Source organism: Chaetodon trifascialis, chromosome 13 (assembly GCF_039877785.1).
Source record: "Chaetodon trifascialis isolate fChaTrf1 chromosome 13, fChaTrf1.hap1, whole genome shotgun sequence".
NCBI lineage: Eukaryota > Metazoa > Chordata > Actinopteri > Chaetodontiformes > Chaetodontidae > Chaetodon > Chaetodon trifascialis.
Window position 1 is genome coordinate 3996494 of NC_092068.1, and position 17736 is coordinate 4014229.

At 44.6% G+C, this 17736-nt stretch overlaps 1 protein-coding gene across 6 annotated transcripts in view; it reads left to right on the plus strand.

Annotated features, from left to right (window-relative positions):
• Positions 1 to 17736, plus strand: part of birc6 (baculoviral IAP repeat containing 6) — a 134736-nt gene that overhangs the window by 59662 nt on the left and 57338 nt on the right. For 3 of the 6 annotated variants that reach the window (XM_070976839.1, XM_070976841.1, XM_070976840.1), the window contains exons 37-59: positions 192 to 392; positions 801 to 934; positions 1604 to 1757; positions 1854 to 1970; positions 2157 to 2317; positions 3615 to 3741; positions 3853 to 3963; positions 4716 to 4974; positions 5083 to 5654; positions 6357 to 6532; positions 6636 to 6732; positions 6879 to 7073; positions 7168 to 7368; positions 7521 to 7800; positions 7884 to 8140; positions 8868 to 8976; positions 9279 to 9515; positions 9815 to 10676; positions 10944 to 11087; positions 13983 to 14112; positions 15293 to 15424; positions 16573 to 16734; positions 16821 to 16994. In XM_070976839.1, the coding sequence (XP_070832940.1) occupies positions 192 to 392; positions 801 to 934; positions 1604 to 1757; positions 1854 to 1970; positions 2157 to 2317; positions 3615 to 3741; positions 3853 to 3963; positions 4716 to 4974; positions 5083 to 5654; positions 6357 to 6532; positions 6636 to 6732; positions 6879 to 7073; positions 7168 to 7368; positions 7521 to 7800; positions 7884 to 8140; positions 8868 to 8976; positions 9279 to 9515; positions 9815 to 10676; positions 10944 to 11087; positions 13983 to 14112; positions 15293 to 15424; positions 16573 to 16734; positions 16821 to 16994 (4992 nt within the window). The remainder of the gene's footprint in view (positions 1 to 191; positions 393 to 800; positions 935 to 1603; positions 1758 to 1853; positions 1971 to 2156; positions 2318 to 3614; positions 3742 to 3852; positions 3964 to 4715; positions 4975 to 5082; positions 5655 to 6356; positions 6533 to 6635; positions 6733 to 6878; positions 7074 to 7167; positions 7369 to 7520; positions 7801 to 7883; positions 8141 to 8867; positions 8977 to 9278; positions 9516 to 9814; positions 10677 to 10943; positions 11088 to 13982; positions 14113 to 15292; positions 15425 to 16572; positions 16735 to 16820; positions 16995 to 17736) is intronic. The other 3 variants (XM_070976842.1, XM_070976845.1, XM_070976844.1) reach the window with 2 other exon arrangements.

The following is a 17736-nucleotide window of genomic DNA, read 5'->3' on the forward strand; positions in this document are numbered from 1 at the left end:
AAGTAGTTTTTCACACTGAAAGCTGCCCAACAACAGAGCTTCCAAAAGGTTCTTTGAATAACTTAACGTCCACTCCCATTTTAAGTGCAGTCATTGACCCTGAGAAAGGCTGCTGTTCCTCAAGGTCCTTTAACGCTCGGTTGTTGTGGACGACTGTAAGTGTTTGGAATTAAGCGTTGTTGTCCTCTCAGGTGAACTGCTGTCCCCAGGCTCTTTGGACGTCATGGATGAGGTGGTGGGTGAGGAGGCAGGGGTATCGTCCGCCTCTGCGGGGGTTGATTCGGACGACTCCCTGCCCCAGCCGGCGCCCATTCCCCTGGTAGAGAGCATTGATGAGGCCCTGGTGCCTGATATCATCGCAGGTACTACCGGGACCTCCTCAGTATTCCAAAGTGCGTGGGTAGCCCGTCCATTTCCACACTTTGATCACTGTTTGTGTGGTAAAGTGTTCTCCTCTTTTTTGCATAGCTGCATGTTTACTGTTTTCTCCACAGTATGGCGTTATGTGTTATTATTGATTTATTTGTCATTTATTTCTGATATATTTATTAGAAAGTGTTTTTTTTATTTTGGGTGGGACTTTTGGGCAACTTTTTGACGTAGGAGTGTCGTTATGGCTTTTGCATTATTTCAATGTAAAGTTAACATTCTGTTGTTTCCATACAGAAACATTGAATTTGGTAACTGTGTCTTATATCCAGTAAGATTAGCAATCAGATGGCTAAAGAAGAGCTTCACTTGCTTTTGTGTTTTCTAGTGTGCTTGCTTGGCAATATTAAAGCTGTTTTCATTATCCAAAGGTGCGCCACCTCTGTCATCTTTGGAAAAAGATAAAGACATAGACTTTGACTTGCTACAAGACCTGATGGATGTTGATATTGATCCTTTAGATATTGATTTGGAAAAAGATCCCCTCGCTGCGAAAGTGTTCAAGGTATGTTGAGTATGACATCCACTCTTTCTTATCCCCATGAACTGATGCCTGATGGGTTATTAGAGCAACCAACGGAGGGAAAAATCTGATTTTGAGACTGAAGTTTTTCAATATGGTCGAAAAGAATGAAATGACAGTTTTACAATAAAAGGGCAGAATATTTCTAGATTTATGTTTAGAGGAAAAAGTTGTAACATTTCAAGATTAAAGTTGTAAATGATAAAATTATAATTTGATTGCATAAACATGTATTTTTACAAACAACATAATATTTTAAGAATAGAACAGTTACAAAAGAATTGCAGTTGTTAAGTAGAATTTTTAGGAGAATATCTGAAGAATATGAGACATAAATCATGAATAGTTCATGAAATGAATTCAGGAGTTTTCTAACAAAAGTACAACTTTATGTCATTTAGTTTTTTTTTCTTAAAATATGAAGAAAAGTGTCCTGTTTTTCCTAATGATGACCTTCATATTGACTGAATCGCTGAAGTGATGTCTTTGCTTTCTTCAGGCTATTTTTGAATTGATGTAATCAAGAAGTGCATTTTAACACCTCTCACTTTGAGCAACAAAAATCAGCCCATTGGGATTTGAAAGCAGATATAGAAATTGACCTGCTGACGTTCATGGTTCTCATCCTGTCCTTCTCATGTCCGTTCTCAGCCTATAAGCAGCACCTGGTATGACTACTGGGGTGCTGACTATGGAACATACGGTTACAACCCATACATTGGAGGGGTTGGTATCCCAGTGTCCAAACCTCCAGTGGCTGCTGAAAAGACTGGGTCACAGGGTCTGTCAGTGTCCGTGTCGCAGGGTGAGTAGAGGCTAGATTTTATGGCTGCCCTTGACATCTCTTAATAAGCTTTTTGATGCCATTTGACCTTTAACTTTTTGCCTCTGTGTTGCACAGCGCTGGATGCCCGGCTGGAGGTGGGCCTGGAGCAGCAGGCTGAACTCATGCTCAAAATGATGGCAACTCTACAGGCTGACTCCATTCTGCAGGCCCTCACTTCAAGCTCATCCACAGGTAACTACACAAAACCATAGAAAGCAACACAATCATTTAAATAGCAACTCTTCATCAATGACTGACCTCAGGTGCTCAAGAACCCGGAGACAAAATATTCTTTTCAGTGTGTCAGTGCCTGTCGGAGTTTGCATTGGCAGTGTGTACATATCATGCTGTAAGACGTGCCTGCTCTCTGGCTTTCAGTGAGCCAGGCCTCCAATGGGACTGATGACTCCCTGCTCAGGGCTCTCCATGGAGGAGGCTCTCCTCCAGGCAGCAGCCTGATGGTCCAGCCATCGTCCATCCCCATGCTGAGTGCTTGCTTCAACAAGCTCTTCTCCATGCTGCAGGTCCACCATGTACAGGTCAGCACAGTACAGCATTGGCACCTAATGTGTGAACTTGTTCAACAGCACTGTTCCTCGTGTCAAGGATTTTACTTTTTTACTTCTTTTGACAGCATTTGCAGTGAAATATGTCCAGGAGATTCTGTAGAACAGGGACAGGGAACCTTTTTCCTGTCAAGGGCCATTAAAATTGTATAACATCTTTGAGGGCCAGACTAAATTATTGAACACCTATCACACTAACCTCTGCTGTGGCTGAACTGCTTCTCTTTAGCTAGACGTCTGATGGATGATGGTAGTGATGATGATGATGATGATGATGATGATGATGATGATGATGATGATGGTACTCTCAGCTGGTTTTCCAGGTTTGGGTCAGTCAGTCTTGAGCAGAACTGAGACATTTTTTTTTTACTGTTTATTGTTGTTGCTTTGCAGCTCAATGACTTCATGTTGTTAGTTGGTGGTCAGTCACATCAGCTGGTTCCACATTGAACAGCAGATTTGTTCAGTTCCTTTTGTTAGTTTTCTTGTCTCACCAAAAGCCAGAAGGACTTTTCACACTCAGCAGCATCTTCAGACTTTTGTTTTTGCAGAGCAGGAAAATGCTCAGTGTTTCCTCTTTCCAGCTGCCACAGCTTTAATTTCACTTCAAATGATTTCACATTTGAAAGCAGAGAGCTGAGGAGCTGCTGGAGCTTGATGTTGAGCTCTGGGAGGTTCTTGGTAATGTGCAGGTTGTCCATGTTAGGTTTTCCTTCATCTCCATGAATGATTCCAGACAAACTGACACTTTGGAACTGTTTTACTTTGTCTGGTGCAAGCAGCTCCACAGCAGCAACAAGTCACTCCTTCACAAATTCTCCTTCTGAATGAAGTTTCAGCTCCTTGAAATTAACTCGCTCACTAAAAAACTTATTCAAGTGCATTTGTCCTTTCAAGTTATCCAGGCTAGCATGCCTGTAGCTGTAGTGACTCTCGAGATTGACCTTTTTCATCACTGGCTTCTCTTTTAGCTCAGCAAAAATTAAAAAAAATGGGTTTTTTTTGTCCAAGAAAGAACAAATCACTCTGTATCCACTTTTGTTTTCTGGAGAGTCTGCATGATGCATTTTCTTTTACCACTGAAAAAAGTAGCTGCTGTCTAGGCAGTTTTTTTGTATTTCTGAGTAGCTTTTTTGTATTTCTGAATTGCCTTGCATGCTGGATCAAATGGTCTCGCAGGCTGTTTTGTACTCCTGTTGCTAACTCAACTCAACAACTTTGAAGCATAAGCGAGAACAAAGTGAATGAACAACCCTTTCTTCTCCCTCAGCTGGAGTCCCTGCTGCAGCTCTGGTTAACACTCAGTCTCAACACATGCTCTGGTGCTAGTGAAGAGAGTGGATCAGACATCTTTCTATTCAATGCCAGCAGAGTGCCCACCATCCCACTCAACCAAGGTCAGGACTCCACCACGCTGTTTCCCTTCTCAACACTTCTGATACACTGGCTAGTTTTTTTAATTGTAGTTGTATTAAACATATATTCTGTGTGTTTGTGTGTGTGTCCAGCATCCATCAGCAGTTTCCTAACAGTGCTGGCGTGGTACCCCAACACCTCCTTGAGAACGTGGTGTCTCGTGCTGCACTCTCTCACCCTGATGACTAACATGCCAGCCTGTGGTCAGTCCACCCTACTTTTACTGGTTTCCATCTGTGTCAACAACTGAAAAGTCTTACAAGTCAGTTAGATAGTCATGCTGTCAGTCTTCCTCTGGAACAGTTTCTCTTCTTCTGTACTTCCTGAAAGAGCCTCCTTAGTTGTTATACTGACAGTGATTGGTTGGTCAGACTGGGGATTATCAGTAGATATACTTTTAGATTTATGTTATTTACAGTAATCTTTTTGAAACTTATATGTTTCCTTTGGTTAAGATTTGATTTTCCAGCATCTGTTTTTCAACATAATGCATGGATGTTTTTCAGCATCCAACTCTAACATTTTCTGTGTCAGAACGTTCCTTGAATGAAAAAAAATGCCCCTGCTCAAAAATAAATTGCCATGAGACAATAACACACAGTAACTCTGACCAACAAAGGACAACTTCAATGAATATGTCCGACAAGTTTTAAGTCTCTGCAAGGTGATTCTACTGAAATAACTGAAAACCAAGGACTGTGTGGAACATTGGAATTCAGCCTATAACTTGCCTTTGAAAAGAGTCAGTAGTCAACAACATAAAAAAATGTGCAAGGTGAAATCAAAGGATCTGAATAGTTTTTGACGTCTCTATACAAGGATATACCTCAGTGCAGTTAGCTGACATTTACATCGACATTACAAACATGGTTTTTGTCCTCGTAATGCTTTGGTTGATAATTACCAATTGTCTGTTCTTCAATGATTTATATGAAACCTGTGCCTGAACTTCCAGCCTCCAGTAATGGGATGAGCTCTCAGGAAAGCACAGCACAGCAGATGGTGTCTGATCCCACCCTGGTCCATGTCCTGGTGCGCTTCCTGTCCAGCAGCAGCACCAATGGGACGAGCCAGCACAGCTCTCAGGTGGGACCCACCACCACCCAGGCCATGCACGAGTTTTTGAGCCGCCTGCAGGTCCACCTGTCCTCCACCTGTCCGCAGATGTTCAGCGAGTTCCTGCTCAAACTGATGCATATTTTGTCTACTGAGAGGTATTTGCATGTTACAGCATAATCAGTCATTCATCACAAAATCAGAAATTTCAGGAGATAGCACTGTCAGCAATCCTGAGCCACTAATGGTTCTTCCTAACCTTTCAGGGGTCCGTTCCAGTCAGGCCAGGGTCCACTGGACGCCCAGGTGAAGCTGCTGGAGTTTACTCTGGAGCAAAACTTTGAGGTGGTTTCCGTGGCCACCATCTCCTCCGTCATTGAGTCCATCACATTCTTGGTTCACCACTACATCACCTGCTCCGACAAACTGGTTTCCCGCAGTGGCTCAGACAGCTCTGTGGGCGCTCGGGCTTGTTTTGGTGGCCTGTTTGCCAACATTATCCGACCAGGGGACGCAAAGGCTGTCTGCGGAGAAACGACACGTGACCAGCTGATGTTTGACCTCCTCAAGCTGGTCACCGTGCTGGTGCAGCTGCCTCTGTCTGGGGACAGAGAGTTCAGTGGTCGCCTGCCGCCGGCCGGCAGTGGTGCAGCTGACAGCAGCGTGTCGGATGAGGAGAAGGTCTGTGGCAGCAAAGAAAGCGTGGCTGGTGGATCCGCATCCAGTCAGGGTCCCCCTGCAGGTGTGGCCGACCTGGTGCTAGCCAATCAGCAAATTATGAGCCAGATCTTGTCTGCACTGGGCCAGTGCAACAGCAGTGCCATGGCCATGATCATTGGTAAGATGAATCCACAGAGATATGTCAAATGTCATTGTCTTTCAGCTTCTTGTTTTGGTTTATCGCCCTCAACTTTATGGTTTTCTTTCTCTGTCATGGCTCTTATCAACCTCATCTCCAGCAACAGCAGCAGTATAGCTCATTTAGAATTTAGCAGTGAGAAACCAGACAGATTTCTCAGGAATTAATTGTCATAGTCGCCTTATAAGATTATAAGATGTGGCAGTGTTGTGTTTACAGCTTCCCCCGAGTGGCTGAATATGGGGCTATAGGAAATGTTTATGCATGTTCATTTTTAAAGGAATTTTCTGAATGAGAAGAAGATGAATTGGCCACAAGGGATAAATGTAAAAATGTGGCATAACTGTACCACAAGAGAAGAGTCATGCAGTTAGAAAACTGACTCAGCAATGTCAGCTATACAGCAATATTCAGGTTAAGGTTCCTAACATTATCAGACATTAGCTGCTGCTCATACCAGACCAAGTGAGGCTGTAGCATCAAAACCCCTGAGTGTAATGAGTTCAATATCAGCATGTTTTATTGTTCTTAGATCAAACTTTTATTGATAACAGGAGGACTGTGTCAGAATTTCTCTTGTTGGATGAATTGCTCCCTTCATGAACCAGAGAACCCAATAATTCAAAGATGGAGAGGATAAATGTGTTCTGCTGTGAGCTGACGCCTCTCTCTGTTCCTCAGGAGCCAGCGGTCTCCACCTGACCAAACATGAGAACTTCCATGGCGGTCTGGACGCCATCTCAGTCGGGGACGGCCTCTTCACCATCCTCACCACCCTCAGCAAGAGAGCCACGTCAGTTCAGGTCATGTTACAGCCCATCCTCACATACATGGCCTGTGGTTACATGGGTAGACAGGTGAGCATCAGACTGTGCTGTATCACCTTTGACACGAGAACATATGTTTAACAGATGTAGCACAATCCTATCCTTTAATGTGTGTTTTATTGACATTTTGTAGGGGTCTCTTTCCACCTGTCAGCTGTCAGAGCCTCTTCTGTGGTTCATCCTGCGAGTGTTGGACACCAGTGAGGCTCTCAAGGCCTTCCATGACATGGGTGGGTATATCCACAGCACTTAATGTTGTCTCTTTACCCAGCTTTACCTGTGTGAGGCACCAGTACACACCATGTGAGCATGGATTCTAGCAAGTTTTAGAAAATTTGATTCATTAAGAAACTACAACTTCCTTGTGTTCCATCAGGTGGTGTGCAATTGATCTGTAACAATATGGTGACCAGCACCCGGGCCATTGTGAACACAGCACGCAGCATGGTGTCCACCATCATGAAGTTCTTAGATTCAGGTCCTGGAAAGACAGCAGATGGCAACCTGAAAGCCAGAGTGATGACATCAGAGCCAGACAACGCAGAGGGACTCCACAACTTTGCTCCTTTAGGTGCTTTTAGTTTTTTCCATCTCTGCTACATCCTGAAACTTAAACCTTACATTAACACTTTTCTAACTCTAAATGTGAATTTATCTCTCCACAGGCACCATCACATCCAGCAGCCCCACGGCACAGCCAGCAGAGGTCCTCCTCCAAGCCACACCGCCCCACCGCCGGGCCCGCTCAGCAGCCTGGTCCTACATCTTCCTGCCAGAAGAGGCCTGGTGTGATCTCACCATCCACCTCCCTGCTGCCGTGCTGCTGAAGGAGCTCCACATCCAGCCACACCTCGCCTCTCTTGCAAGTGAGTAGCACCCATTTCATACTGAAAGCAAATGAAAGCCGTGAAACATAGTTTGGAATTGCTACCAGCAAAATCCTTTCCATCCCACTTGAATGAAAACTCAGCTGTCGCTGCTGTATGTTTTGCTGTGTCCTCTTCCTCCTGCCGACCAGCCTGCCCATCCTCAGTCTCAGTGGAGATCAGCGCTGATGGGGTCAACATGTTGCCACTGTCCACACCAGTCATCACCAGCGGCCTGACATACATAAAAATCCAGTTGGTTAAGGCGGAGGTTGCGTCGGCTGTTTGCCTGAGGCTGCACCGGCCTCGTGATGCCAGCACTCTGGGTCTGTCTCAGATCAAACTCTTGGGGCTGACAGCATTCGGTAACACCTCCTCTGCAACCGTTAACAACCCTTTCCTGCCTTCTGAGGACCAGGTCTCTAAAACTAGGTACTAAAAACTGATCCTGGATTGCGAGTATGTCCATTTGTATTGGACGTGCATGTTGTAACCTTTTCCTTCTCCCTGCACAGCATCGGGTGGCTGCGTCTTCTCCACCATTGCCTGACCCATGTCAGTGACCTGGAGTCCATGATGGCCAGTGCTGCAGCACCCACCGCCAACTTGCTTCAGACCTGTGCCGCACTGCTTATGTCACCTTACTGCGGGATGCACTCACCCAACATTGAAGCTGTGCTGGTCAAGATCGGCTTGCAGTCCACTCGTATAGGACTCAAACTCATTGACATTCTACTGAGGAACTGCGCTGCCTCTGGGACTGACCCTGGCAGTGAGTCACACGCATCTGCATCACTGCTGAGTGTTAGTCATTGGCAGCAGATCTACAGGACCTTAAACACATCAAAAAAGTCATAAAATATCCAAGTTTATTCCCTTAAGAGGTCCTTAAATTAGGTTGTTAGAGTTTGAAAGACAAGGGCACATTTCAGATGTCATGTCCCCAACAGGTTTGTACTGCAAGGCCTCACAGTGTGAATGATGGTAGTTTCCAAACAAAGCTTTGGTGTCTGTGAAGATTCTCAGTCATCCAGGTCATGGTTATCCAAGGAGGGTTGAATCTAGGGCAGCTGGACTTGGTTGTAGACACATAAAAACATTTTGCCTCTCCTCCAAGGGGTCGTCAGTTCTAACTGACTGACTGAGCAGACAATAGCACTAATGAACAACCCCACATACCTGAGACTTCCCAACAGTCAGTCAGAGCTGAGGAAGCCCCTTGGATGAGAGGAAAAACATTTTCATGTGTCTGCAACCAGCTCTAATTTGCCTATGTTCAACCGTCCTTGGATGACAGACCTTTGGAGTTCTGCTTATAAACGGACTCCCCCAAACATACATACACACACTGATACTGTGACAAGGCTTTTTCCTAATATATGTAAGTTAAGCCAGGTAGCAGAGGGTAGTTCACAGGGATCAACAGTCACCTGGATGCACTTCTTGACTGTCCAGCACGATAACGATCTGTATTTTTGTCTTTGCATCTGTCTTTGTAGACTTGAACAGTCCTTTGCTGTTCGGGCGACTGAATGGCCTCTCCTCAGACTCCACCATCGACATTCTCTACCAGCTGGGCACCACACAGGACTCTGGAACCAAAGACAGGTACACCAATATCCTGTTTTCACCGTGACAAACAAACTGTCCCTCCAAAAGCTCCCCTCACTAAGAATAACAGCCAACGAGAAACTGTCTGAGAATTTGTCAAGGTGATTTTCTAGACAGACTCGCACGCTGAGAGTAAAAAGTGTCCTTACACTCTCCTTGTCATCTTTTACTGTCATTTGGTTCTTTGTTGCATATAAATTCCACTGTGACGCACCTGACACTGGGTCTGCGGAGATGATGCTGTGTTTTTCATATCAAACCATCAGTTATTTATTAATGCTTGTGGTTTAACCCTTCAGGATCCAGGCACTCCTGCAGTGGGTTCATGACTCTTCACGGGTGGCGGCCCACAAGATGAGCAGCCCTGTTGGATACGCTGCCGCCAGTGCCTGCTCTTCCTCTGCTTCATCGAGGGAGTATGGCCTCCTTATGCCTTCACCGTCCCACCTGCACTGTGTGGCAGCCATCCTGTGGCACAGCTACGAGCTGCCTGTTGACTATGACCTGCCTGCGCTGCTCAACAGAGAGCTCTTTGAGTGAGTCAAAGTCTTTGCTTTATTGTAGAGACCATACATACATACATACATACATACATACATACATACATACATACATACATACATACATACATACATACATACATACATACATACATGTGTATTTGCCCAGCTGGTACTGAGATGAACAATCCAATTCCCTCCCGGCAAGCAGGCAAAAAGTCAGAATAGTCTGAGTCTGTGGATGCTTAAGTATAATTCACCCTCCTTACTTACAATGAACACATTGATTAGATTCATGACTGATAATTGATGTCATTCATTTTCCTTCCCTCTAGGCTGCTGTACAACTGGTCCATGTCATTGCCATGCAACATTGTGCTGAAGAAAGCTGTGGACAGCCTGCTGTGCTCCATGTGTCACATCCACCCCAGTTACTTCTCCTTGCTTATGTCTTGGATGGGAATCGTCTCAGTGCCCAGCACCAGTCACTCTCAAGCCCAGCACCACCGCCTCTCCATGACTGATGACGGCAAAAAGCAGCACGATGCCAACACCAATGCTGCAGGACTCACCGACGACTCCAAGCATGCGAGACCCCCCATTCATCTGTCTGAGTCCCAGTTGACCACGTTGGCAGCTGCCTCCCAGTCTCCAGGAGTCATAGAGCAGCTGCTGGACTCGGGTTTACCCTCAGTCCTGGTCCGCAGCCTGGCCCAGTTCTGTGTTGGCCTCCTGGCCAGTGCCGACCTGCCTCTACCTGCCGCTCAGGCGGAGAGACGACACCACCATCACCACTACCACTCATCCTCCTCATCCTCGCACAGTCGGCCGCCTCTGGCTGCAGAGCTGGCCGCTCCAGTGCTGCGGTTCCTGACTGAAGTAGGCAATAGTCACGCCATGAAAGACTGGTTAGGAGGGCCAGAGGTCAATCCTCTGTGGACGGCACTGCTTTTCCTGCTGTGCCACTCCAGTGCCAGCGCTGGTGCCAGTGCAGGCTGTCAGCCTCTGGGCGCTGGGTCTACGGCAGGACCCACTCCATCCCAGCCTCAGCCTTCAGGGTCACGCTTCTCCCTGGCATCTTCTGGGCAGGCAGGAGGACTCACCACGCAGCAGAGGACGGCTCTGGAGAATGCCACTGTGGCCTTCTTTCTTCAGTGTATCTCCTGCCACCCCAACAACCAGCGACTCATGGCTCAGGTCAGCTCTTATGTTCCACTGTGTTGGTTCAATGGCAAAGAATAAAGCTTTCACTTTCTCTGAGACACCAGGAATTGAGTTTTGACATCTGAGACAGAGAGTTACTTCTGTAATAAATCAACATTTTAGAGACTTGTTTTTCAGCACAATGAAACCATGCCTCTTAATATGATGCTATTAGTCATGTTTGAAAATGAACACGCTAATTTCTTAAAGGTGAGAGACTCTTTTCATTTGGATATTTTCATCTGGATTTTCTTGCTGCAGGTCCTGTGTGAGCTCTTCCAGTCAGCACCCCAACGAGGCAACGTGCCGATCTCTGGAAACATCTCGGGCTTCATCCGAAGGCTTTTCCTGCAGCTCATGCTGGAGGATGAGAAGGTCTCGGTCTTCCTGCAGTCTCCATGTCCGGTGGGTAACTTTTTCTGTTGTTGAATGTCTCCTCCCTCTCCTGGCGATGTACAGCCAAGCACTGCCACTGGTGTGGAGGTGCACTTTCAGTGTTTTTTTCTTTTCTGTCACAAACCTGAGAGCTGCCTTCACCAATTAGCTTCTGTTGTGTTATATGCAGAGATGTTTACATGTAACTTCAGAGAGCTGTTATCCCTGCCTCATAGTCAACAGAAATGCAGTGGGATGTTGTCTGTCATGAACAATACACTCCCAAGGTAAATCCAGAAGAATAAATTCCTCTTGCTCCATTATTAATCTTTCCCACCCTTTCCAACTCTCTCATAATGCCATCAGTTAATAAGGAATGATGTTTTTATCATGTTGTTATTATAGTCCAATTCCAGCACTATGTTCAAACTAAGCTACATATGAACTTGCACATGGTGTAACAGACTGCTCAATTAGAACGTGAAGCGAGGGTTTTTCCGAGATCATCAGATTGTCCACATGAAGTAATGAGGCCATAGCCGATCACACTTTCTGGGGCACATCACATACACGACTGACTTGATATGTATGACAAAACATGAATGAATACAGCACAAATTGATATTGTGGCACCACAACTGGTGTAGTTTTCAGATGTAACCACAAGAGGACAGTGCAGCAATATGAAGCAGAGGCCCCCTGTCCTATCCCAGTGACTCAGACTGATAAATGCCGGGTATAATGTGTCCTCAATGACACCTAAATGCTCCATATTTTACACAGCTCAATGATTGGTTGTCAAAAAAGCTGTTTAAGGAGATTGTGTGTGCGTGTGTGCGTGCGTGTGTGCGTGCGTGAGCAGGGTACAAAAAATTGGTTTTAATTACCCACAGCTAGACATTTTTACAGCCTAGCTGTCTCATTGTTCTCAGTATTATGGCTCATTCTTTCACGTTGCCTGCGAGCAAAAGGGACCATGTTTAGCAAGGTAGTTTGGTTTGTCCGGTCTAGACAACGTATTACAGCAACTGCTGCCCAGATTGTGCAACCTTTGTCATAATTTTTTTTTTTTTTTTTTCGGGTAAATATCAAAATCTGATCACATAGCCCTAACATGCACTGAATATATTCATGCTCCCCAGAGGACTGACCTTTACAGACCTTGTTAGACACTCAATGAGCTTTTCTTCCAACCCAAAGTCTCAGCACGTGTAATTATTAAGAGTGTGTTCAACAAACTCACTTGCATTTAGATCAGGCAGTGAGGAGGAGTACAATCAGAGAGGCAAAACAGCAATCCAGGTAGAAGCTGAAAGGTTGCTTCTCTCCTGCTGATGCCAGGCACATGTGGCAAGGCTACAACACATCATATGAGGGAACCACTGCGAAAATAACCAACACCACCACCTCCCCACCCGAACAGCTTGAAAAATTCAATTCCCACTTTGAGACCCTCAGCAGTGAAAGGCAAAGGAGGCTTTCACACACTCAGAACATGCAAGAACCTTCATTGACTGTCTCATCAGTTGGTGTACACACAGGCCTGAGAATAATTAAACTCAGCAAGGCCACAGGCCCAGATTACATAACCAGGTGGCCCCCAAGATGTGCTCCAGAACTGGCTGATGTTTTCACTTCCATCTTTGACCTGTTCCTGCACAGGCCACAGTCCCAACCTGTTTTAACACCACCATCATCCCAGTACCCAAAAGGAGCCCAGTTATTTGTCTGAATGACTACAGGCCAGTTGCACTCACTCCAATCATAATGAAGTGCTTTGAGAGAGTGATTCTGGCCCATATCCAGTGTAAATACTCTGGACCCTCAACAGTATGCGCACTGCCACAACAAATCCACTGAGGACACTATCTCTGCAGCTCACATAACCCTCTCCCACCTGGAATACAAAGATGCTTACATCAGAATGCTCTCATCGATTACAGCTTAGCCTTTAATACAGTCCTCTCCCACAAACTCACAAACAAACTGTACAACCTTGGACTGAACCCCCACACTGAGACTGAGCACTGGCACCCCACAAGGATGTGTCCTCAGCCCCCTGCTCTACACACTATTCACCTTTGACTGTGTCACCTCACACAAGCACAACACGAACCTGATACCTGCTGACAGCAACACAGTCATTGGTCTGGTCACTGGGAAGTGGAATTGACATACAGGAGAGAGGTGACATGTCTGGTGACATGATATGACAACAAAAAGCTCTCTCACAATATAAATAAGAGCAACAAGATGATAATGGACATGAAGTAGGAGGTGAATTGCTGACAGTCAGTGAGTTTAAGTTAGAGCAGCTTGATGACCTCATCTGGAAATGTAATATCAACATGGGGGTTCTAAGGAGACTGGGGAAATTTGGCATGTCAACGAGGATTCTCAGCAGCTTCTACAGTTGCATCATTAAGAGTATCTTGACCAGCTGCATCACTGTGGTATGGGAACAGCATCAGCGTGCACAGCACATGACTGCACAGAGTACTGAAGACTGTCAGGGCTACCATCTCTGCGGGACATCGACCACCAGAGAGTCAATAGAAGGCTCTGCAGCAGCATCATACTGTGTTTGGTAGTAGAAATGATCCTTCTAATGCCACTGGACTTCGCTTGTCTTTCATTTTTTCTAGATTCAGTTTTATTTTTTCCCAAACCAACACATTCTCTTCTGAGTCTCAGTCAGGACATTGAATATACTGACCTCTCTGAAAACCTTTCAGAAACAATTGACTGGTCCATATCTGCTTAAAAAGATTTAATAAAAATCACCGATATCAGTCCCAGATATTGCTAAGTTATTGTCATAACACACAATACTCTTTAGTCATTCAAATTTCTTGTAGCAAAGCTGATTGTTATTTTTGTGACATGCTAACACAAAACTGATTTTTTATTTTTATTTTTTTTCAGTTATACAAAGGACGCATCAATGCCACCAGCCACATGATCCAGCATCCCATGTATGGAGCAGGCCACAAGTACCGCACCCTCCATCTGCCCATCTCCACCACACTGGCTGAAGTCCTGGACCGGGTGTCTGGTATGTTTCAATACAGGAAACTCAAACCTTCCACAACAATGAGCTGCCAAACACAGCGTAACATAGAACAGGACTTGGGTGCTCTGAACAGTGTGGATATGTTACAGCTGATAGAAGATTCATAAATGCAACAAGTACCTGGAACTTTTCATCTTTTAGTCCCAAGACTGAAAGTCCCCTCCACATCCTTCTTCAGCTACTGACCATTATTTGTTTGTACTGGTCCATGTTATTTGGACATATTATTCAAATGAGCCTTTTTAGTTCAGGCTTTAATTTTTTAAACTTGCGATAATTTGAAATTGTTTCAAATGAAGAAATACTGAAAGACAACATACACACACAGAACACACTGTTCACTCAGCGTGGGTCAGTGAAATAGTACCCCAGGCCAGCAGTTCCTCAGCCTGGAGGTGAATACATATCTGAGGAGTCACAAGACAATTACCAGGATAAGAAAGCAAAAGATACATACAGTAAATAAAAATGTTTCCTAAACAGTTTCAATTTGCAACCAACAACCTTTTCCATTTCAATCATATTTCTTAAACATATGATGACTTCATGTCCCAATCTCTCAAAGATGGACTGCTTTGAGTTGAACTTGCATGAAGGATATGGGGCCATATTTAATCGGATGAAACAAAGTACAACTTAAATTATTTGAATCCTTCTCTTTGACCTAACTCTAATCAAGCGATGAATGATCACAGACTAGTTTTTAAACCACAATAACTGCAGTTTTAATTATAACCCAAAATAATTAACAATGTATCGCATAATAATTAGTTGTCAACTCTGTGGTTTAGTCATATGCCCTTGTGTTTTAATGCTGGGTGTTCTCTGGCCATCAAGGTCAGCAGTGCAGCACTGATGCTTTGAGCTGCACTATTACTTGTTAGCCTTTAGCCAGCTATGTGCATGATGAATGGCTCACCTCTTGAGACCTTGAACAGCTGATAGAAGGCCTGATACACTACTACCCTTTTAGTGCTGTGCTGATGGGTGGACGTTTGTGTGTTGCTGGGTGTGAGAGTGCCTGGTGCTTTATTACCACACAGCTTTTCTGAGAAAATATCTATGTTTTTAAGCTTGCCAATACTTTTTTACAGTTCATAAATCAATTCAAGTGATGTCACACTTGGTCATAGATCATTCTCTCGTCTGTCCATCCAAACAGATACACCCAGCATTACAGCCAAGCTGATCAATGAGCAGAAGGAAGACAAGGAGAAGAAGAATCATGAGGAGAAGGAGAAGATGAAAGCAGACAGCGGCTTCCAGGACAACTACAGTGTTGTTGTGGCCTCAGGTACTTAAATCTTTCCCTAACACCCCCCCTGTTCAGTGGCAGCCTCTGCTCACTGAGTGTCTTGTCCCACCTCCTACATGTCAGTCATACTGCAAAGGGAATTGTGTAGATTGTTTACTCAAATACAAAGCAGTAAAATTACAGTGAGTGCTATTTGGAAGTGATTGCAAGTGGTGCTTTTCAAAAGAAAAAAGGGTTTTTAAGTAGAATGATTAATGTCTAATGCTAAAACAGTGACATTTGGACAACCTGGGCATCAAACAAGTTGCCCACTTACTGACTTTTATTGTGTCTCTAGTTGTCAGTGTAGCTCAAAGCAGCCGATTTATGTGATAAGTTCATATTCTTACAAGAGTAGTCAGCCCATATGAGCATTGAAACTGTAATTATTTGTCCTCCTGTCCACACCAGCATTGATAAGATCACTTCCTAATGTGCTTCATATTTAAGTGATGGGGAACAGAATTCAGTCCTCGTCCTGAGCTAAAATACATTCAAGTTGAGCTGAAGTTAGTGTTAGCCTTCAGCAGCCCGAATTCCTACAATCAAGTGAGTGTCCTCCAAAAGTCTGTTTAGGACGGAATTCCCTCTTCAGCGCACCAGCACGATGCCCACTTGGACCGTACACTGTGTGTATGCAAATTAACCTGTAGACCAACATGTGTAACCCTCAAAAATATTCATGGTGGTTAAGCAGTGACATACACATAAATACACACATAACATCACACAACATTCATACTGTACAGTTCAAACAGTTCAAAGTGCTTCACATAAAAACCAAACAGCAAGAAAGTATGCAAAAGTCCCACTTCATTCTTAATTTATACACCATTGTGCACCCGAAGCACACCGTTGACAATTTCAAATGGAACTGTGACTAATTGAGAATTACAGGTAAGTCCTGTTTTTCTTATTTATAGACATATTACTGATGTTCAGATGAGTGTGTCTGCTATGATCCGTTTCAGAGACCTGACAAATACATGCCAGTGTTTTTGTCTTATTAGATATGGAATCCTGGCACAATTTATAAGCCGTCAGGAGCTTTCAGAATAAAGTCTGTGTTTTGATCAGACAAATATCAACCTGTATTTCTGTTGATGAGAACAAGATTAACAGGCGATAATGTCTGTCTCCGCCATCAGGCTTGAAGTCTCAATCCAAGCGAGCTCTTTCAACCCCACCCCGACCTCCCTCAAGGAGGGGTCGCGTGATGAGTGACAAATTGACTGCTTCGTCTGGTGCGGACCCTTCAGCCAAAACCATCAGTGTGCCTGTCTTCCACCTCTACCACAAGCTCCTTCCAGGTATGCCATACACAAGTGCAAGGTTAACATGCCCACCCAAATATTAGTGAAGTGAATTGTTGTGTTCGCCCTGTCCTCCCGTCCAGGTCAACCCCTCCCACCTGAGATGACTCTGGCACAGCTACTGACGCTCCTGTACGACCGCAAGCTTCCACAGGGGTACCAGTCCATCAACCTGACTGTCAAACTTGGCTCCAAGGTCATCTCTGATCCCAGCCTTTCCAAGACAGACTCTTTCAAGAGGCTACGCACTGAGAAAGGTACTAAAGCATGCAGCTCTGCAGTACTTGGGGCAGAATTTTCATTTCACCTCGATTCCAAAAAAACTTTGGACATTGTAAAGTGTAAATAAAAACAGAATACAGTCATTTGCAGACAGACAGTGCTGCCGAGTCTATGTCGTCATATCCTTTATAGAATCATGTGTTCACAGTGGTGAACCTCACTCCATCCTTGCTCATGAATCACTGAGCCTTTTAAGGATGATCCTTTCCTTTCATACCCAGTCATGATACTATGCAGTGTTTGCCCTAGTTAACTGCTTTGTGGGATTTGTGTGAGTACACAGCATTTTATAAATCTGATTTTGCCATTTTTATGCCATTTGGGGGATTTTGTGTGTCTGTACACGTTATGTATAAACCCCATGCACTATTTTCTAAATTATTACAAGTGAATGAAGTCAGCATGAAGTCACGGACTGACACGTCACTCATTCATTGGACACACCCTCAGTGCTGGTTCAGTGACTTGAAATTCATGCTTACGTTGTTCTGTAGCTGTACGATGTGTGTGGAGACAGCTGTTTGCCATATGAAGTTCAACAGTCATTATTTGTCAGTTGTGTTCATAGCTTGTTTCCGCAAGTGGCCAAAAACATTAACTGATCCAGATTTAAACACAAAAGTTTCCTCTTACCTTGGAAATATCTGTCTGGCAAGACAATCCTGTGAGGATCAGAGTCGATGTTTGACTTAAGATCTGTTTTTTAATTCAACTCAA